The sequence below is a fragment of the Poromitra crassiceps genome, assembly GCF_964638095.1.
Source record: "Poromitra crassiceps genome assembly, chromosome: 13".
NCBI lineage: Eukaryota > Metazoa > Chordata > Actinopteri > Beryciformes > Melamphaidae > Poromitra > Poromitra crassiceps.
The window spans coordinates 49,671,548-49,694,321 of NC_139644.1; the positions used below are offsets into that span (position 1 = coordinate 49,671,548).

General features: G+C 43.8%; 1 protein-coding gene across 1 annotated transcript; it reads right to left on the minus strand.

Moving 5' to 3' along the window:
- Positions 1-282: 282 nt before the first annotated feature.
- Positions 283-22,515, minus strand: LOC310788623 (E3 ubiquitin-protein ligase MYCBP2-like; the record flags this gene model as incomplete). The annotated part of the gene is made up of 16 exons (XM_083650148.1): positions 22,286-22,515; positions 19,610-19,780; positions 18,977-19,051; positions 18,577-18,794; positions 10,880-11,114; positions 8,818-8,937; positions 8,617-8,719; positions 8,409-8,537; positions 8,056-8,189; positions 7,869-7,969; positions 7,314-7,421; positions 6,423-6,632; positions 6,205-6,312; positions 5,496-5,560; positions 3,913-3,947; positions 283-500 (listed from the first exon to the last, which is right to left on the minus strand). Exons 9-16 carry the CDS (start codon positions 8,147-8,149, stop codon positions 283-285), a joined length of 939 nt encoding a protein of 312 aa, XP_083506274.1. The 5' UTR covers positions 8,150-8,189; positions 8,409-8,537; positions 8,617-8,719; positions 8,818-8,937; positions 10,880-11,114; positions 18,577-18,794; positions 18,977-19,051; positions 19,610-19,780; positions 22,286-22,515.
- Positions 22,516-22,774: the final 259 nt, after the last annotated feature.

Consider the following 22,774-nt stretch of genomic DNA (forward strand, 5'->3'; position numbering starts at 1 on the left):
GTGTAGCATGTTAAAGAAAATCTTCCATTTTATTCAAACTGACCATCAGCAGATCAGAACTAGACAATACATTATATAGAGAAACCTGTGTCCACATCTTGACAAATTGACAATTCATATCATTATCACAATATTCTGCATGAAAATGCAACATGATTATTTCATTAGTACTGTGTGCAGCCTTACTACCAATAAAAATTGTCAAGACTAGAAATGATGCACACAGAACAGGCTCAGATTCTAACCTTAGGCAGGGAGCCATCAATGTGCTCGAAGCCCATCTCATAGGTGGTCTGAGCTAACGGATGATGGCGACATGGAACGCGAGTCCTTTTCCTCCAGCTGCATCATGTCTGGTTTCCCCAGGATCTCATCCTCTGAGTTCTCCTCCGACACTGATCCCACCATGAAGTGGGAATGCAGCGCTGCAACAGCGGGGTTCTTCTTGGCAGCACCATCCTGTTGTGCCATGGCTGGATGACACGAACAGGCTGCAACCACTGTGGAGGGACAGGGCATATCATTATGTAATGTATAATATGTATATGTATATGTACATGTACATAATATACATATGTACATGTATATATACGGCATTAGCTCGGGAGGTAGAGCAGGTCGGCCAATGACTCAAGGGTTGGCGGTTCGAATCCCGCTCCCTCCCAGCTGTTGTCGTTGTGTCCTTGGGCAAGACACTTAACCCTCATTGCCTCGTATGAATGGGTATGAATGTCTATGAATGTTGGTGGTGGTCGGAGGGGCCGTAGGCGCGAAATGGCTGCCACGCTTCCGTCAGTCTTCCCCAGGGCAGCTGTGGCTACATCACCCGTAGCTTACCACCACTGGTACGAATGGTGTGAATGAATAATGATTCCTGTGAAGCGCTTTGGGTGTCTAGAAAAGCGCTATATAAATCCAATCATTATTATTATATCTACATGAAAATATATGATTTCTGTATTTATTACTCCGCCAACAAAAATAGTTCCCTCAGCTTTCTGCTTTGCCGAAAATGTAGCCTAATCAGCCTAATTAACTGCAGGCTGTCTACTTTACTACTGTCTACTCTACAGCTGTGAAGCGTTTTGTTGATTAGGGCAGCTGTGAAGCGGAGTGATCTACACACAGCGCCAGTGCGTTATCATGAAATATTGGCACTGGTAGGATCCCTCTTGTCCAATCAAATTGCCCGGCCGGAACTAACTGTTGTATAATGTATTTTATATCGTTGGAAAGCCTGATTAGATCACCTTTACAACTGGGTACAACTTGTAAGGATAATACACACATTGAAATACAATACACATATTGAAAAGGCAATACACATATCGAAATACAATACACATTGAAAATACAATACAGTTGTATTTTCAAGATGTGTATTGTATTTTCAATATGTGTATTGTATTTAAGCATTTTGGTATTGTATTTATTGTTACACATGTATTGTATTCTTCAGATGTGTATTGTATTTTCAATAGATGTATTGTATTTCCAATATGTGTATTGTATTTCTTACGTCCCAGTAGCTACCCACGGTCAGCCCTCCAGGAAGGGTCTGGTCACGCGGTCAGGGCCACTCAATCCACTGCTCCGGAACTACTCTGCCGGGACCGGGGGACCGGGGGAGGGGGGGGGGGGGGGGGGGGGGGGGGGGGGGCTCTGGTACGTAGAGGGACCGGGCTCTGTGGGTTGCCACCCGGCCGGGCTCCCCCTTCGTCTCACCAGGTCTAGGACCTGTGCGCTGCACCAGACTCCCCCGCTCCAAACATCTCATTCTGAGGTGATGGTATCTTAGTGGACACCATGCAGTACCAGTACTTGGTGGCACTGCAGACTCCACTTGCGGCTTGAATGGCCCTCCTAAAAGGCCTTTTGTGGGTTGTTGGGCTTCAATGTGTGCATAGTATTTCAATGTGTGTATTGTATTTGATTTAGGCAGGTTTATACTTTATAGTAGGCTATGACGTTGCAAAGTCAGGTTATAGTCCAGTAAAAATGTCACTTGACCTCACACTAATTGCAACAAAACCAAACTCAACTGATTTTGTATCCTCAATATGTCCTCAATGAAGGAAAAAAAGTGTTAAGGAAATGTATGAAGGGACATTTTTGAAAATGACCTATATGATGCTACCAAAAACTTTTTTTTATTTATTTTTTAACATTTTATTTCATTTTTATTTTTATTTTTTTTATTTTCTCCTTGAAGCAAAAAACACATACAGGATATAAGTGATGAGATTTATGGCACATAAAAAAGGGCTTCCATAGGCTACCATCATATTTAGGTCATTTTCAAAACTTTCCCTTCATACATTTCCTTAACACTTTTTTTCCTTCATTGAGGACATATTGAGGATACAAAATCAGTTGAGTTTGGTTTTGTTGCAATTAGTGTGAGGTTGACCCACATATTTGCGTAAAATGCTAGTCACCGAGAGGAGTGGGCCTAGCTACAATCTAGCCTCGGCCTCAACGCGAGAGACTCTAAACAAGTCAGAGGAAGAATGAAGAGTCTTGGTTGAGGCTAGCTACAAGCATGGTTAGCAAACATAAACACTGTCAAAGACAGACAGACAGACAGACTACAGCGGATCGTGACAACAACAGCCATTAACAGTGTCGCATGTTCAAACTTTCACCTACCTGACTTGACTTTCACGCTGCTTCGTTCTCATTTGTTTTCATGACCAGAGGGATAAACTTACCTGCCTGAGTCTGAGTGCCTTGTTGTGTGTTTGATGGACGATGGCCCTAAACACTTCGGGGGAGGGGCGCCAAAGAGACTCGAAGGCAAGAGTTGAAAATATTCAGTGGTGTCTCTCCTCCAGGCCAAAATGGCAGCTTTGCTGTGTGCGCTGCCTGGCAATGGGAACGACATATTAGTTGTCAGTTCTGATCTTTTGCGCAATCTTCGGGGCTGCGTAGTGGGTGTCGGGTGTCTCCTTCTACAAGCAACACAAATGTAGAGAACTGCATCTCGGCTGGACTTGATCCTGACATGGAATGAAAGTGTATTCAACACTGCCTCCAGACGGTCACACACAAAACGCCAATTTACAGCACATATCGATCAATATTTTTGGAGAAGATTTCCCCCGCATTCATTCAGGCGCACTCTCCTCTGTATGTATAGAGGCGCGTGTGTGTGTGTGTGTGTGTGTGTGTGTGTGTGTGTGTGTGTGTGTGTGTGTGTGTGTGTGTGTGTGTGTGTGTGTGTGTGTGTGTGTGTGTGTGGTATACCAGAGGTTTTCAAAGTGGGAGGCGGGCCTCCCCAGGGAGCCTCCAAACAGTTTCAGGGGAGGCTCAATGAACGGAAGGGGAAAAATATGACATTAGTTATCAAAAGGAGAACACAGAACAGCCTGACGAAAACCCAACGGTTGAAACGCGTTGCGGTATATATCTTGCCCGTATCACCTTCATGAAGATGTATTCTGTTTTGTTAAACTCTTTGTAGTAGGTACAATTACTTCAAATTAAATTTTGTCATTTAAATTCCTAACAGCTCCTTTCTTCAATTTTTGATATTCTACTGTGCCGGCTGAGCCGTTTTGGTCCACACATTGTGTGTTTTTCCGAACACAGAATAGCCTAAATGTGTGATTTAGTTCAAGAGATGATATTCAACTTTACTTTATTCCAGACACTTAGGAAGGTCCATAGGAGAACATAACACCTTACAATACAATATAAAACGTAGAAAAAATATAAAAACAACAGACCTTGATATCAAGATTACAGTCTATGATAGAGGCTCTTTCGCCAATGTCGCCACATGGTTGAGTTGAACCTGGTGTTACTTTTGACAGGATTAATTAAGGCCACAATAACACTGTTCATTGACTCATCTAGACGATGCATAAATCTGCACATGAGGTTTCTTAAAAGTGCTTTAAGTAGGTATACCTACACTGACAAACAGCTGGCTGGCACTGTGCCATCTAGGGACACGCAACAACAGTCATAGTGCATCATTATAAGCCACGTTTAGTCTTTGCAAGCTGCTTTTCCTGTAGCTGCTCCACAGGTGAGCAGTATACAGCGGCATACAGTACACTCTGAACACTGAGGCTTTGACATCTGAAGTACACGAATTTGCGAATCAACATGTTTGCCTGTGCGTATAGTTTACAACGCTGTCTCTGAAGATCGTTATCATCAGACAAATCATCAGTAATACAATGGCCTAAGTATTTAATCTCAGTACACACTTCAAGAACATTATTACTCAAATAAAAATCAGGGAACACTGACTTTCGATCTACTTTACAACGCACAATCATAATGTTCCTCTTGGCGTTGTATTGGATGTCACATTCTATGATGATATGATAGTTTAGAGATACAGTAGTTTTGTGGAATTTTAGTGTTTTCCCAACTTTTCCAAGCTTTGTCTGGGGGGAGGCCCACAGTCTCAGACTTTGAAACCCCCTGTCGTATACAAACCCGGGCACGTGGGGAAGCTGTAGAAATGCCCCTTTAGGTCCTGAGTCACAGCAACACAGGGAACACTCTTGGTAGGCTACATTGGTACAGTCCACTTATGGCTCAAATGCTCATAAACGGCTTAGATTTGGGAACAGGGAGAAATCAGCTTGGTCAGTCCCTGCCTATGCCAATGCTCATGTACAGTTTCACATTGATAGGCCGACCCATTGAGGAGAAGAATGGGTGCAGGGAGTTTTCATGATTTTATAGTAGGATAACATCGTCCCTATCAAGCAAATTGTTTTGTCAATGATAACCAGAGATGGGGACTTGGACTTGATTCACACTTCAGTCACACATAAAGTGACTTCAGACTTGACTTGGGACTTCTCCTCAAAGACTTGAGACTTGACTTGGATTTGACCAGACCAGACCAGTGGAGCATGACGTTTTGAATGCAGCGTTAGAAAACGTTCACCAGTGGAATAAGTTTCTATATGTTATTGATGAGTAACATTACAAGCAGCCATTAGAACAGAGTGAAAATGCTCTGAATTGTGTTTTGAGACCGTCTATTTGACTGTTTCCTTCCAGTTATCTCTTTAATCATCTCTCTCTCTCCCTCTCTCACAGAAATCGCCCCCCTGATGACAAAAAGTGTCCGGGACATGAAATTTTGCCCCTGGAAACGCTGGAGCAGGGATGAGTGTCACTGGATTTGTGCCTAGCTCAGCTAGTACGTTAGTATACTGTAGCACTAAGTGCTGGAAAGGAAATTGAAGAACAATCCACTGTGGACATTAAAGGCAAGTGTTGTTGGCACCAAATACAGAACTTTGCAGCAGAACGGGTTCACAGTTTAGCCTGTGGAGGCATTTCGTGAAGATACTGGCGGACCAGCCCCAGAGCGTCCAGGGCGGTGCCCCAGGCCAGTGTCACCCCCCAGCCCCCGTGGCCGTAGTGACCAGGGGCACCCGGCGGCCCTGCAGCAGCACCAGCTCCCTCTCCACCCACGGATTCCTCCTGCTCGGCCTCAGGCCCACCCACTGGCTCAGCACCACCTCAGCGAAGGCTCCAGCCGGGCACAGCGGTCCAGGATGGACTCCAGGACTCCAGGACTCTCAATCTATGACACCCAACAATATATCACTCAACACGAGTGAAAGTTACAATTTTATTACTATGACTACTTTTATTACTATGACTACTTTTATTACTATTACTACTTTTATTACTGTTACTATATTACTATTTTAAACGCTCAACAATACTGTCATTTTAGATTTTTTATTCTAACATTTTACTGCTTTTCAACAGACTTTGCTTTTCAATGTTCATGTTCCCTATGTTCATTTGTTTCAATGTTTTATCTCTAGGAGATTAACTTTTTTCATTTCTAATGAACTTGTTTTATCTTGTATCTTTACAACTTGTTTCAAATCAAATGTTTTACTGTTTTTACTTTTACTGTTCATTTTACTGTGCATGCCTATAATCAAATTTTATTGTATTTTATCTTATAAAGTAATTTCTATTCAATTTATGTTCGATCAATTCGATCAATGTTACATACAAATGTTTAATATAATAAATACTTTTTGCCCTGATATATGTCCAGAATCATTTTTGTATGGTGTGATTGAAATGCCCTGCGCAGTGGCATTTGGTGGTAAGTATTGCAAGTCGATTGGCTGCGTGATATGTCAGACCAGTAGACCTCTGCAGTCAAAGGCAACTGCTATTGGTACCAAATACATTTCATATACACACCTGAGCCCTGGAGACATCGGAGCACGCTCCACAGATCAGCTCGCTGGGGTCGTAGTCATCTCCCTGTCCCGCCTCCGCATCGCAGCGCGCCTCTCCCCAAAAGTAGGCCTGAAAAAGAGGAGCGCGTCGTCAATTCTCGACTCCTAGCCCACACTTACAACTTATGTCTATCTCAAAATGCCAGCTCACGTTCTAGTCAGGTATAGCTTATGCAATACCTTCTTGCACTTGTAGCAGACATAGTATGCATATCTGTTCATGGCAAAGCCTGCAGGGTCGTTGTGGAAGCGTGCGCCTGGAGTAGTGATGGCCTCGCTCTTACGGAGGCCCTCGTACTCCAGCCTCATCAGAGCCTTTCTCCTCACATCGCCATACAGCTCCTTAATGGGGTCCAGCAGGTCCTTGATCACAGAGTGATTGATTTTGTTCTGGAGGCAAAGAATGAGGCAAACAAAGCAGCCACTGTTCATCACTCTCATAAAGGTTGTTCTATGAGTCACTGAGCTATGGCACCCTTTTTGCATTGTGGTGTGTTGTTTGTCTTGCTGGTAATTCCTGTACATATAACAACAAATGTATATGTATTGTATAATATTGAAGTGTGCCTTTATTACTTTTCAAACTAGTAATAATGTTACTAATCTTAATCTGTAAAGCGACTTTGAGTGTCTTGAAAAGCGCTATATAAATAAAATGTATTATTATTATTATTATTATTATGAGTATGTCACACTTTTGAAGTTCACATAATGAATACAAATACAGGAGCAAGCGATGACATTTCCCATGACACTGAACAAAGCTGTCATGGTGTGCAAGGGCAGGCAACACAGTTGAACAAGCTTTTTGGCTGGCCTGCAACAGCGGGGCCAGCCCTATAAAACCTGAGCGTCTATCACTGACTGATGCAGTTACACCACTGGTCGGCCAGAACACGTGCAGCCAGAGCACGGTCCAGCCATGTACTAGGATTTGACCTAGTCTTGTTAACAAAGCATTTAAGCAAGCAGCAAACTAAATCAACTTCAAGGTGTAGCAGATATACATTTCCAAGCTCTTTGTTGTGGAGGTAATCTCTCAATCGCAGAGTCTCAGGTGTGACATGTTACCTTGCAAATGGGGCAGGACATGAAGCCAAAGGTGATCCGGGGCCCTAGCCAGCGGTTGTCAAGAACACGGCGAGTACACTGAAGGTGGAACACATGACTGCAGTCCAACTGGGAACAGAGCAAAGAGGAGTTCAGAAACACATAGAAGCTGCCAATCTCTCATACCTCATGGATAAGCAGACATGCAAACCTGGACTGCAGGAGCAGCAGAGAGGGCTTCTGTGAAGCAGATCATGTACATGTCATCTGCATCCTGCTTCAGACAGCCAGTGCTCTTGTCACAACCATGCAGACATGGCAGACAGCTCTCCTCATCCTTAACTCCACCACACGGACGCCCGCAAGGATGGGTTTTACTGCATGCCAGCTTGGAATACTCCTAAGAAGAATAACACGAGAGGAGTTGGGAGAGGCTTTCAAACTGCTGCCAACAATGCTTTTCCACCACAAAGTACTGCGTAGTTATGATCTGAAATCTTTGCATCAGTGGCACAATAACACTAATATTCAGTATGTCAGTGCTGTGCAGGCGTGTGAACAGGCAGTGCTTTGTACCTGGCAGTCTGGGTCTGAGCAGACACTGCCCACTGCAGACAGCTCAGTTCCATTCCTCTTACCGCAGAACCTGCAGGCATCAGAGCTGGAAGCTGGTTTACCTACACACAGATTGGATTTGTCAGCATTTAGAACAGCATTACCACATGGAGGATTATTTAGAAAAGCAGGCACACACTGATGTTACCTGTGTGCTCTCTGAACTCCACCATAGCCTTCATGGTCTTTGAGTCAGCCAGCGCCATGAGCACAGAAGAGCTTGGTCCTCCCACAACCTTCATGGAGGTCCACCTTTATAGCCTCCTCTTCCTCTTTGAACACCTGAGGCAGCCGGGAAAATAAGACTAAACACCAGCACATTCTATGCAACATTCATTTGACAAACTGTTTCATATTATCAAAAAAGAACAGCACCCTTGGACAATGATTAGTGGAAGAATCCTAATGCTTAAAAACAGCCCAGCCTTCATATGAGGGATGGGTGTCACATCAGGGAGACAACCGACACTAACCTGTCTCTGGTGAGAGACCAACACTGACCTGTCTCTGGTGAGAGCGCGTGCGCCGGTGCAGGTGGAGGAAGCGGTCACAATCGGTACAAAGGTTGCCACACATGTTACACAGGATGATGGCTGCTGTCTCACCATCATCATGGTTGTCACACATGGGCTGAGGATAGGACAGGTGGAAATCAATGTATCATTTATTTCTATGCATTTTAGCCTTTAGCTGCTTATATAGTTTTTACCATCTGTTTCTGCTGTCCGTCTTTACCCATCCAGCGACGCAGAGGACAGCCTGTCTACATGGTCCTGGTCCAGCACACACAGCGAAGCCAGGGCCAGCCACAACTGAGAGAGAGAATAGTAAAGGATACATGATTAATCCAGATACAATACCTCTAAACATAGATACATGTACTGTGTATTGCCAGGACTTGAGTGCATACCCTGGTGGTGGCGATGCATTGCACAGGAGACCGATGCTCCTCCTCCATTTTGGTCAGGGCAATGATGGTCTCAGCGATGGCGTTTTTGGTGACTCTGGACCAGGCATCTGAGAGGTGGCCCTTAAAAAAAAGCCACACAACTGTTTATTTACATTGAATTATCAGTCATTATATGGGAAAGGAGTTTGTCTGTGGTACAACAGACAGTTAATAGCAGACACCAGCTGATTCAATTTAAAGTTGCTCATCGTCTTCACTATTCTAAGCATAAGTTGCACAAGTTCTTCCGCTCTGTCTCATCACTGTGTGTCAGGTGTCAACTCCACAAAGGCGCTGCAGGAAATCAATACAGCAATCAATCAATTCATTGTGTACATTATGCATGTGCAGTGATTGCGCAGCTCGCCGATCATGGATCAACAGCAGGCGGTTCTATTGTAAACACCTGGACCGTTTCTCAATACCAAGAATGTGTGCTTGTTCTTGTGTTCTTGGGGAGAACGTTCTTGCTAGTCGTTCTTGGAAGAATGAACTTGCTAGGTCACAAGCACACATAACGCTGTTGGCAGTTTGAGACGATGCGTTCTTGAGGGTATTGCGCAATACCAGTGCAGAGGCTGCCTGCAGTACTACACAAATAAAAAGCTTGGCTGATGTAGATGCAGCCAATTCTGCTCTAGAGCTTTTTTTTGCCATTTTTCGCCATAAATGTTGGTAAAGTGGCACTTATTGAAACCTACTACCCTGCTTATAGGCATCAAAAGTCATCAGAAATTAATTTAGTGATGAAATAAAACTTTAAATTGTAAAAAGAAACTTCCTACCTAGATAAACTCGGTTGTCAAAGCCAGCTTCTTCCAGCTAAGGCTGTTAGCCAAGGTCAAGGCTTATTTATCTCCTCAAGACCTTGAGAAAGTCATCCATGCCTTTATTACTTCCAGACTTGACTACTGTAACTCCTTGTATGTAGGCCTGGACCAGTCCTCACTTCAGTGACTGCAGGTAGTCCAAAATGCAGCCGCTCGGCTCCTAACTGCGAAAAGAAAGCGCGACCACATTACGCCTGTGTTGGCTGAGCTTCAATGGCTCCCGGTCCGCTTTAGGATCACTTTTAAGATTTTGCTAATTACTTTCAAGGTTCTAAATGGACTGGCCCCCTCTTATCTAGCGGATCTCATCCACATCCATACTCCATCCAGAGCACTGAGGTCGACAAACCAGATGCTCTTAGATGTGCCGAGATCAAGGAGAAAAAACAGAGGCGACCGAGCGTTCGCTGTGGCTGCCCCTAGTCTGTGGAACAGCTTACCTGTCCACATACGGACTGCCGAGTCCCTCGAGTCCTTTAAGTCGCTACTAAAGACTCACCTCTACTCTGTGGCTTTCAACTCGAGCTGAGCTGTCACTTCGACTCCATGTTTTTGTGCCCATTACTTTACTGTTTCTTAAGTGTTTCTTATATCTATATATTTTGAATTTGCTTACATGTTAAGCACTTTGGTCAACTGTGGTTGTTTTAAATGTGCTATATAAATAAACTTTGCCTTGCCTTGCCTTGCCTTCCTGGAGCTTATGGCGTCTTCTCTGCTGCGTTCCGCCTCCGCTTATGCCGAAATGAATGCTGGGATATGTGCCTTGCCAAGTTGACACAAGTCACCACCCAGAGCATCCTCGGTAAAGTGGGCGTGTCGAGAACACATCCGGGAATTTTAAGCGTTCATGGCGAAATGTGAACTTTGCATTGGAACAGTACTTGGGCTGCGACTGATGACGTTTCAAAGGGGGACACAAGAACACACAAGAACCCTTATTGAGAAACGGCCTTGGTCTTTGTGCTAGCGGCTAGCTGCTTCTGGCTCCAAATAACCAAGATGGCGACAGCCAAAATGCCAAACTGGAGGCTTCAAACTGGGAGTTCACAAACCAATGGGTAACATCATGGTAGCTACATCCGTATTTACTATACGGTCTATGAAACAGGCAGATGGATGCATGGATGGATGGGTGGGTGGGTGGGTGTATATAATCTCATTCTTCATACAGAAAGAGTGTGACTCCCCACCTCTATCCCTCTGTCCACCTCCTCCTCTTCCTTGCCAAGCTTCTTCCTCTTCCTGCTCAGATCTGCTGCCTGGAAGACCCAAAGTGAACAGAGCCCACGTGGTCCAGATGAGTGGATCACTGATAGACTAGTGCTGTACAGGACAGAAGAGCTTGGTGTGCAGCATGGCCTCCTGGCTCTTCAGATCTTGGGCTTTCAACTCCAACTGGTCAGCTAGACCCTGTAGCTCTGACTCCTGATGGACAAAAGAGGGATATTTACTCTGGAACAAAGTGTGTGTGTGTGTGTGTGTGTGTGTGTGTGTGTGTGTGTGTGTGTGTGTGTGTGTGTGTGTGTGTGTGTGTGTGTGTGTGTGTGTGTACGTGCGTGCTAGGGCTGGGTCGGTTTGAAAATTTTAAAACCGGTTCGATATTGCCGTCTAAACCGGTATACCGATTTTTTTTGTAATTAATAAAAAAAAATATTTTTTTAAGCAGGGCTCCCGAGTGTGGCCCATAACTGTCTGTAGTGCAACTTCAGTCCACCTGATAGCGATAATACACCTCTAAGCTGGTATTGTCAACCAGCAATGATACTGAATAAAAAGAAGCAGGACACCTGTGTAACAAACACACCCTGTATTTATTTCTCATAACTATTCAGCTTAACTTTTCTTCAAACATCAACATAATAGGGGGCGCTAGTGAGCCAGCAATGGAGTGAGACGTGTTGGGGAAAGCTCCTGCCTAGCTTCCTCTAATCTATCATTTAATCGCGCATTCTTTCCACATTTGATGTGAAATTCGTTTCATTACATATGCAAGAATACCTAAGAGTGAGTTTGAGCGGCTTCCATTACGTCAATGGCCGGCAATCTACGTGCTAGATTCAGTTACGACCGTCCCAGCTCCAACACAAGGCCCAAAGCTTCCGCGTCGCAGAGTGCTAACGCTACAACCCGCAGTGCTAACCGTGCTAACAGCAGTGCTACACCAACCAAGCCGAAAATGGATACCGCTGCTATGAAGGCCGACATCATCGCCTCGCTGAAAGCGGACATTGCTGCTGTCATCAGGGGAGAGCTAAAAAATGCGCTGGCCGAAGATTTTGGTATCCTCAGGAGTGAGCTAAAGGAGGTGAAGTCTGAAATTGTAAACAACACAGCCGCGATCCGCTCTGAAATGGACGCTTTGCGGTATACTATCACCGGCGTGGAGGGCGGCTTGTCATCATGCTCGGATGATATCACTGGCCTACAAGCTACGGTGACTGAGCTCAAATCTGAGATGGCGAATTTGAGGGGAAAGTGTGAGGACATGGAGGGGAGGATGCGGCGATGTAATATCCGCATTGTGGGCATCGCGGAGGATCCTGATTCAAGTTCTACTGCATCAGTCTCCAAACTTCTGAAGGAGGTATTACGCATGGAAAAGGACGTCCTGGTTGATCGCTCACACAGAGGCCTCGCACCGAGGAGGCCCGATGGTAAACCACGCGTCATCGTCGCCAAACTTCACTACTACCAGGATTGTGTTGAGGTGCTGCGCCGAGCCAGAGAGAACGGCCCGCTCCGGTACAAGGGGGAACGGATCGCCATCTTTCCAGATTACACGGCGAGCGTTGCCAAGGCCCGATCAGCGTTCAACGACATCAGGAACCTTCTCCGAGGCCGACGTGACGTTCGCTATGGTGTGTTATTCCCTGCCCGACTGCGCATCTCCTACAAAGGGGACGACAAGGAATTCCTGGACTCTGGGAAAGCAATGGCCTATGTGAAGACGATCGTTACCAACGAAGGGGCTGGCTAAGTAACACTGGCATCAATATCTCACTCTCAACCTTGTTGTTGTTGTTTTTTCGGTGGAGCTATTTTACAAGTTGTGATGTCAGGTAATATATCTCCATCTTCTGCCGACATTACTCACTGCCATTGTTTTCTTAAATCGCTTCAATGAAAGCTAGAATGTCCTGATGCCAATTTTTATTTATTTATTTTTATTTAATTTGTCTCCATAACATCACCGATAGTTAAAAGGTATTGATGCATTTTCTTTATTTTTCTTTTGATACTATATTACTCTCTGTGTGGTCAACTCGAGAGTTAGAATGTTTTGATGCAACAACAACAGCAGAGCTTTGCGTGTGCCGTGTGTGTGTGTGTGTGTGTGTGTGTGTGTGTGTGTGTGTGTGTGTGTGTGTGTGTGTGTGTGTGGTGGTTGGGTGTACACGCGCACACCTTTGCTTTTCCTCACCACTGATAGTTAAAACATTCTGCTGCCTCTTTTCTTTTTATTTATTCATTTATTTATTTTTCATTCACATCATCAGAAGATAACATGGCCTGATGTGCTTTTTGTTTAATTATTAATCTCATGATTGGAGGAGGTGTGGCGGGAGCTGACCCGCTGGGCACTGGTTCATAACCCACTACCTACACACCATGTGTAGGCATTTATGCGAGGGGAGCTATAGCCATCATGTTCGGGTGGCGGGCGACGGGGGGTGGGGTTATACCAGACCTGTATATGTATTTGTTTTTGTTTCTGTTAGTGACTATCTTAAATGGTTTCAACTTTACTACCTTACTTTCATGGGGGGCGCCGATAGTATATTTGCCAGAAACATCCATAATGAGTGTTGCAAATGATTTGAGTGGTTCTGGAAATTGCCTGGTTAATTTTGCAAGTTGGAATGTTAAGTCTTTGAATCATCCTGTGAAACGTACAAGAGTGCTCACACATCTTGAACATCTTAAAATTGATATTGCCTTCCTTCAGGAGACTCACCTTCGTACTACTGACCAATCCAGACTAAGTGGAGGATGGATAGGACAAGCATTTCATTCCAATTTTGGTGCCAGGGCGAGGGGGGCAGCTGTCTTAATAAGTAAGAATGTGCCATTTATAATGTCTAGCATTGAATCTGACACAGCAGGGCGTTATGTTATTGTAGTTGGACAACTATATGGTTTCCCAGTTATCTTAGCTAATATTTATGCACCAAACTTCGACGACAACTCCTTTTTCATTAGTTTGTTCTCCCGGCTACCAAATTTAGATACACACCACCTCATTATGGGAGGAGACATGAACTGCGTGCTTTCTCCAAGGCTAGACCGTAGCTCCTCTAAGGTACTATCGAAGTCAAAATCGGCACAATCAATCGAATTGTTTTTGAAAACATATGGCGTATCGGATTTATGGCGTTTCCGTAACCCAGCCTCTAGAGGCTACTCCTTCTATTCCCCGGTTCACAAGACGTTTTCACGCATTGACTATTTTTTTATTGATCAAAAGCTTCTCCCTATGGTAATTGGCTGCGACTATCAACCCATAGTTATTTCGGACCACGCTCCCTTGACAATGAAACTGCGCATCCCTGGGGCAGCACCCAATCATCGAGCATGGAGACTTAATTCTCTGTTCCTTTCGGAAGAGCCTTTTGTAAATTTCATTAAAACCGAAATAGGATTCTTTCTCACCCAGAATCAAACCCCGGGGATGTCGTTCTCAACAGTCTGGGAGTCGATGAAGGCTTACTTGAGGGGACAGATCATTTCGTATTCTGCAATGCGTAGGAGAGCGGATACTGAGCGCCTCAGGCTGCTAACGGAGGACATCTTGAAGTTAGATACAGCTTATAGTCACACACCCACTGATGATTTACTTAAACAACGCTTGGCGCTTAAGTTGGAATTTGACCTCCTCTCGACGCGCCACGCGGAGTACCTTATTTTAAAATCTAAGCATGGCTCCTATGAGCATGGGGAAAGAGCGGGCAAAATGTTAGCACACCAGTTGCGTCAGAGGACCGCTAACCAGTACATTCCCGAAATAAGTGATGAACAAGGCTTAAAGCACACGGATCATTTGAAAATAAATTCTTGTTTTCATAACTATTATTCTTCCCTTTACACGTCAGAGCCACCAGATGCCACGTCTGCTTTAGATAGTTTCTTTCGTAATCTTGATATTCCGAGAGTTGATCCAGAACTAGCTGCGCGGCTGGAGGACGATATTTCTGTGGTTGAGATTGTTGATGCGATTAGAGACATGCAAAGCGGCAAAGCCCCAGGGCCAGATGGCTTTCCATCTGAATTTTATAAGAAATTTTCCGACCAACTCGCCCCTCTTCTCCTCTCGGTATTTCAGGAGTCTCTCTCCTCTGAATCTCTCCCCCCAACTATGCGCGAGGCAACCATCTCACTTATTCTAAAAAAAGATAAAAACCCCCTCCAATGTGGTTCATACCGCCCAATTTCACTTCTGAATGTAGATGTGAAGCTACTCGCAAAGCTCCTAGCCTGTCGCCTTGAATTGTCCCTTCCCTCGATAATTAGTCCAGATCAAACAGGTTTTATGAAGAACAGATACTCGTTTTTCAATATAAGGCGTCTTCTAAATATTCTTTATAGTCCCTCTCCATCCGATACTCCGGAGATTTTACTATCACTCGACGCTGAAAAAGCTTTTGATCGGGTGGAGTGGGACTACCTTTTTTATACTCTTGACAGATTCGGTTTCGGTCCAAAATTCATCTCATACATTAAGACTTTGTATTCTTCCCCACTGGCCGCGGTACGTACAAACAACAACCTGTCTGCCTACTTCAGGCTGCGTAGGGGCACGAGACAGGGGTGTCCTATGTCTCCTTTTCTTTTCGCCGTCGCTATAGAACCACTAGCTTTAGCCCTACATCAGGATGCTCTCATTAAAGGAGTTGGACGTGGTGGTCGGGAGTACAAACTATCACTCTACGCAGATGACTTATTACTGTACTTGGCAGACCCTGTGTCCAGTCTCCCTAGACTGCTGGACTTATTAAGGAAATTTGGCAAGATATCTGGTTACAAAACTAATCTTGGTAAAAGTGAACTGATGCCAATCAATGCAACTGCCAAGAATACTTCATTCAGCTCAACCCCCTTTAAAGTTAGTTTGAAGAAATTTAAGTATTTGGGAATCTGGATCACACATAATCATAAAGATCTGTATAAGGCTAACTTCTTACCCCTGATATCGTGCTTGAAACATGACATTCAACGTTGGGATATGCTGCCCCTCTCCCTGTGTGGAAGGATCAATACAATTAAGATGAATGTGCTACCCAGGTTTTTATATTTGTTTCAAAGTCTTCCTATTTTTTTGACCAAATTCTTTTTCAAGTCCATTGATTCACTCATATCATCCTTCATCTGGAGCAAAAAACCCCCGCGTATACGAAAAAGTATTTTACAGAAGCCTCGCCTCCAGGGCGGTATGGCACTCCCAAATTTTCAGTATTATTACTGGGCAAGCAACATCAGGGCCTTGTTGTACTGGATGAAGGATGTAAGTCCTGAAGCTCCTAAGTGGTTAATCTTGGAAAGTGCATCTTGTGGTCCCACCTCCTTGCCAGCCTTGTTGTGCTCCAAAATTCCTATGGTAAAACCCATTTCTTATTATAGTATCAACCCTGTCGTCGTACAGTCAGTAAAAATCTGGAACCAGTTCAGGCGTTCATTTACAATCACTAGCCTTTCTTTATCCGCTCCGATAGTTAATAATCACATGTTTGCCCCCTCGACCTTAGATGGAGCATTCGAGGTCTGGTCAAGGAGTGGGATAGCATCATTATCTGACCTTTATATAGACAATAACTTTGCATCCTTTGAACAACTGGTGAACAAATTCAATATCCCTAGAACACATTTTTTCAGGTATTTACAACTACGGAACTTTATAGCCTCACACTTTGATTGTTTTCCCCTGCTTCCCCCCACATCCCTATTAGATTCTATATTTTTTTGCAGGACTAGTTTTAAACAGGTTATAGGCAGGTTATATGATCTTCTTAGTCTCCATAATTCAGCAGCTTTAGACCTTCTCAAAAATAGGTGGGAAGAAGATTTGAACGAACAAATTCCAGAAGAAGTTTGGCAAAATATTATTCGCAGAATATATTCATCATCCATCTGTCAAAGACATGCTGTTATACAATTTAAAGTGGTACATCGACTTCATTGGTGTAAAGTTAGACTGTCCAGAATCAAACCTGATTTGGATCCGACCTGTGATAGATGCAAACAGGCTCCTGCAAGTTTATTACATTTATTTTGGACGTGTCCACGATTACTTAACTTCTGGCAATTTATTTTTGATACTTTTTCCAAAATTTTAGAAGAACCGATAGTCCCATCCCCCTTTATAGCATTATTTGGTGTCGCACCACCGGATGTCCAACTAAATAACTATAAATGCAACATGATGGCATATTGTACTTTGTTAGCCAGATGACTAATACTGTTTAAGTGGAAAGACCCTCTTCCTCCCACTTCCTCTCAGTGGATTAAAGACGTTATGCAATTTCTCAAACTAGAGAAGATCAGGTACTCGATTCAAGGGTCCGTACTGAGATTTTTTGCCATTTGGCAGCCCTTCCTAACATTCGTGGAAAACATGGAAGCTGGAAATGTAAGGCCATAATGTATAAATGTTAGGGGTGTCACGATACACTCAGTTCACGATACGATACGTATCACGATACTGGGTTCACGATAACGATACGATACGATACGATTTTAACAATATTTTTTTAAACTTGAATAATGACAATATATGACTGGAAAAGTAGTATTTTATTTGAAATGCACAAATACAAAACATGCTGTTGTGGGAAATTGTTATTACAATAACAACTAGAAAAAACATGAGATTGGAGATAAGGCTTATCTTGAAATAGAATGAGTTACACCGTCACTTAGATTTACTTTGAACTAAAAGGTTTCTCAGCAGTATAAATTCTCATTATGCATCTTCAGTTTTTCTTCAAACTCAAACAAGACTTTTCTTAGTCTATTTTTTATGCATCTTCAGTTTTTCCTGTCAAGTAAACAGTTTTGCCAGAAACTCAATTGAATGGTTTCTCTCCTGTATAACTTCTCATGTGTCTCTTCAGAGACTTGTTCAACTGAACTACTTTCCACACATTGAACTTCAACAAACAAAGACGTTTCTTTGTCTACTTTTGGAATTTTTTTTTTTTTTTTTTTTTTTTTTTTTTTTTTTTTCACGATATGAGATTTCATCTCAACGATACATATCGTGACGTTTTACTATCGCGAAATTTCGTGGGACGATATATTGTGACACCCCTAATAAATGTGTGTTGTTTTTTGTTTTTGTTTTTGTGTTTTTTCTTTCTACAGGTCTGGTGGGGTGGGGTGGGTGGGGGGTTCAGGGGATTTGAGTTTGATATTGTAAACTTTGTATTACGAAATGAAAAACCTTGAATAAAGAAACCTTGGTTTAAAAAAAAAAACATCAACATAATAAACAAAATAAGACTTTTGCATACTAGTACAACTTGAGAAGAGGCTAATACGAACAATAGTGCAATCAGAATGGACTGGCAAATTATTTTATTTTTTTAGGTTTTTTCGGTTCGCACGCGATCAAACCGGTTTGGGCTCGTACACCGAACCGAATCGGTAAAACCGGAAATCGACCCATGCCTGCCTAGTGCGTGCGTGCGTGCGTGTGTGTTTCCCATGGTTCTATCACTGGCACAATCAACTGGAGACAGATTTATATGTGTAGATGTAATCCACCCATGTAAATTGTATCTAGAAACCGGATGCCACAGTTACATCTCTACACAGTAAATGTATGTGTGTGTGTGTGTGTGTGTGTGTGTGTGTGTGTGTGTGTGTGTGTGTGTGTGTGTGTGTGTCTCCTCACCTTGCGTGAGTGTGTGAGCCGTGTCTGCTGGATCTGTGCATCAAGCTGCAGGCAGAGTCTCTCCAGTTGGACGGTGTGTGAGGCCTGGAGGCGCTCTCTCTCCTCCTGCAGAGCACACAGCAAGCGCTCCCTCTGAGCAGCCTCCTGGAAGACACGCACGCACGCACGCACACACACACACACAAGTCCTCCTGCACTTCCTGGAGCACGTCGGCCAACTGGGCATCAGCAGGGAAACACAAAGGTGGGCATGTGAGATGTTTCATAAGCACACACAGTAGTGCAAACTCAGCTCAGTCAACTCTAACTCTGTCCCCATTTCTACAGAGCGTGTCTGTTCTTTACAGAGTAGTATCTACTTAACAAAAGGAAGGACACTTTGTAGTGCGTGTCCTCTAACCTCTCGCTGGTACTCTGCCAGTTGCTGTTCCGGTCGTGGACTCATCAGCTCCCTCCTCCTCTCTTTGCTTTTGACCTTTATATACACATATAACAGGACAGACAGACAGACAGACAGACAGACAGACAGACAGACACACACACACAGACAGACAGAGTAAACCTCACTTGGAATTTAAAAATTATAACTATAAAAACAACAACACACAAATTTAACAAATATATATAACTTAATTAAGAAAAAGGATCAAATATAAATGCTGCGTATAGAACCTAGAAAAAAAATATATATATATATCTGCCACATCGGACAACATATATGCCAATACGGATATACTGTATCTGTGATAGGCCAACCAATATATCGGTCTGGCTCTAGTTCAAAGGCACACAATGGTGGCTAACATACACTGAAGAACAATAAGTTCAGAATGCAACTATAGATTGTGATCAGTTGAAGATAGACACACTCTAAAACAATCTCTGGATCTGGTTGAAAATACAGTAGATATGTTTCTGCCTTTAATCGTAACAAGGGCTTCAGCCACACGTCTCTGCTGGAACACAGAATGAAATCAAACATGAGCTTGGATCCAGACTGGCCGGCCTCCTCCTGCACTAAATCCTCAGTCACCTCGTGTTTCAGAGAGTTCAGTTTCTCCTCCCTCTCTCCCAGGAGTCTCCTCCTCTCCGCTTGGAGCTCCTCTTCTGACTCCGCCCTCAGCCGCTCCATGTCCCGCCTCCTCTGGGCCTCCAGCCTATCGCTCTCCTTGGCTCGTTCTTCCTCTAGGCTTCACCCTCCTCCCTGAGAACACACACACACACACGCACACGCACACACACACACACACACACACACACACACACACACACACACACACACGTACGTTTGTTTTTGGTGGGATTGTGGGGAATATTTAATTGCAAACACTGTACATGCGGTGATGATTATCGTCAGACTGAAACTTCTGAGTACAGCTATTCTTATGCATCCTCGCTGGGAGGACCCATGGAACCTCCTCAAAGGCCCCTGAGGTAGGGCTGGGTTAAAAAAATTGATATATCGATATTGAATCGATATTCATGTGAAGGAACAAGTATCGATACATAAATCCCAGTATCGATCTTTTAAAATGCATTTTTTTTTTTTTTACATAGGCTATAATATTATAGGCTGTGTGTGGTAGTTAAAACATAGTTTCAAGTTGGCATTTATTTATGTTTGTAGTTGAAACAAAAACATAAATAGTTTAGGCTACATGTGCATTGTGCATGCACCATGAGCAGGCGTGGACTGCATAATCGGGCACGTCGGGCAAATGCCCGGTGGCCTGGCCTGGCCTGGCCTGCAAAAAAAAAAAAAAAAAAAATGGGTGCCCGTAGTCAGGCCACTCACTGAACAGCAGGCCAGGCACCGCCTACTGGTTTACTAGTGGTTTTATTACTTTATTCAGGGTTAAAGTGGGTGCATCTCATTGTAAAATTGGACTCGTCCCAAATTGGGCTTCAAACGGCCCAAATCTGGCTTCAAACGCCCCAAATTGGGCTTCAAACGGCCCAAATCTGGCTTCAAACGGCCCAAATTGGGCTTCAAACGGCCCAGCTTTTTCGCGTCGGCCCGTATCGGCCTGGCCTGCTTGGTATCTAATGCCTGGCCTGAATTATGATCCCAGTCCACCCCTGACCATGAGCCAGATGTACAGACCTCAAATCTGTTTGCACTATAATGTTTGTGAACTGGAAATGTTCATGAGCTGTATTTTATTTTATTTTATTTTATTTTATTTACAAAGCATTTATACTTTATGAAACACTGTTTACAACATGCTGCTGTTCAATGATTCTGTTGTATAGTGGAAATCTAAATTTGTTTGGCTTCTCACAGAAGACTGTAAAGAAAGAGACAGAAAGATAAGATGTTGAATGACTATGTTGGTCATGTTTAAATAAAAAAGAATTACATGATGTAACTGCTTGCTTTATGGTCAATTCTTAATGTGAATATTAATATTTTTTAATAATGCACCAGGTTAGAGGGTTCCATGTACAATTTACAGCATTAGGCCTTGGCCACACTGATCCGTCAGAAAATGGACAGAATTATTGAACGGACAGATGTCTGTCCGATGCATGAGAACTGAGTCTACGTCAAACCCCTCGCCCAAAGCACCAGGGCTGCTCCGCGGCCGGCGAGCCTGCCTGCGCAGCCTGCGTGCAGCTCCTTGGAAATGTGACTCGATGCAAATGACATGAACAGCGCGAGTATAATATAATGTAGATCATGTGCAGATAACTGGAGATAAGTATATGCACTACATTCTCCCCTTGGACTAACTTCTAGTCACTGAAATCCTAGTGAAATCACACAATTTTACTAATTTTGCTGGGGAATCCCTTAGCCTCGTTCACCGCCTCGGCCATCTTCTTTGAAAAGTTGAAACAAATCTCGGAACGCCTCCTCTCGAGACCTCGACTCTGATTGGCTAAACGGACAGTGACTATCCGACCATCCGACCATCCGATACGTCCGTCCAGAAAAAGTTCATCCCTCTTCAACTTTCTGTCCATCAAAACGTATGCAAATTTTCTGGATACGTACGCTTCTGAGTGCTCCACGGACAGTCGGACAGTTGTCATTGAAAATGAATGGAAGTGAACAGAGAAATGAACGCACACGGACAGACACCACGGATTAGTGTGGCCAAGGCCTTAGTTCTTTGAGAATCTCTTCCATTATCAAAGCAAAACTGGTATTGTAACTAAAATATCGATATCGAATCTTATCGTATTGTATCGGAAATCGTATCGACTTGGGACCTTGTGTATCGGAATCGTATCGTATCGGAAAGTCAGTGGCGATACCCAGCCCTACCTTGAGGCCTCCCTGAACCCCACGAATCACTGCTCTAATGTACAAGTTTGTGTGTGTGTGTGTTTGAGTGAGTGAGTGAGTGAGTGAGTGTTTAAGTGAGTGAGTGAGTGAGTGAGTGAGTGAATGAGTGAGTGAATGAGTGAGTGAGTGAATGAGTGAGTGAATGAGTGAGTGAGTGAATGAGTGAGTGAGTGAGTGAGTGAGTGAATGAGTGAGTGAGTGAATGAGTAAGTGTGTGAGTGAGTGAGTGAGTGAGTGAATGAGTAAGTGAGTGAGTGAGTGAGTGAGTGAATGAGTGAGTGAGTGAGTGAGTGAGTCAGTGAGTGAGTGAGTGAGTGAGTGAATGAGTGAGTGAGTGAGAGAGTGAGTGAGTGAGTGAGTCAGTGAGTGAGTGAGTGAGTGAGTGAATGAGTGAGTGAGTGAGTGAGTGAGTGAGACCTGAGCTTGTGCTTCTGGCTGTCTTTCTCCCTCTGCACAGACTCCCTGAGCTCCTCCAGCCTCCTGTCTGACTCTCCTCCTCTCTCCACTTAGACTGGAGATGCTGATGCAGAGTCCTGGGAGGGAGGGGGGGTGCACACAATACATGTACAACAATAACCATACATAACCATGAGATGTACAAGCACACAAGATAGAGAAGAAGTACAATACATAGCATGAATTACAGCTCCTCATGTAAACCGTGCGTGTTTTACAGCGGAGCCTTTCTGCTCTAGGGTTAATATATGGCACTTTTATACGTTTTTTGAAATAAATTCAGATAGTCAAAGTAAGAGAGAAGCTGATGCACACCTTCAATCTCTTAAAGGCAGGTGCGTCGGAGATGCAGTACGTATGAGAGATAAAGAGGAGTCCCGCACACTGTCAATTACTTGCAAAAAAACACTTTTAATTAACACAACGTTTCGGTCTATCGACCTTCATCAG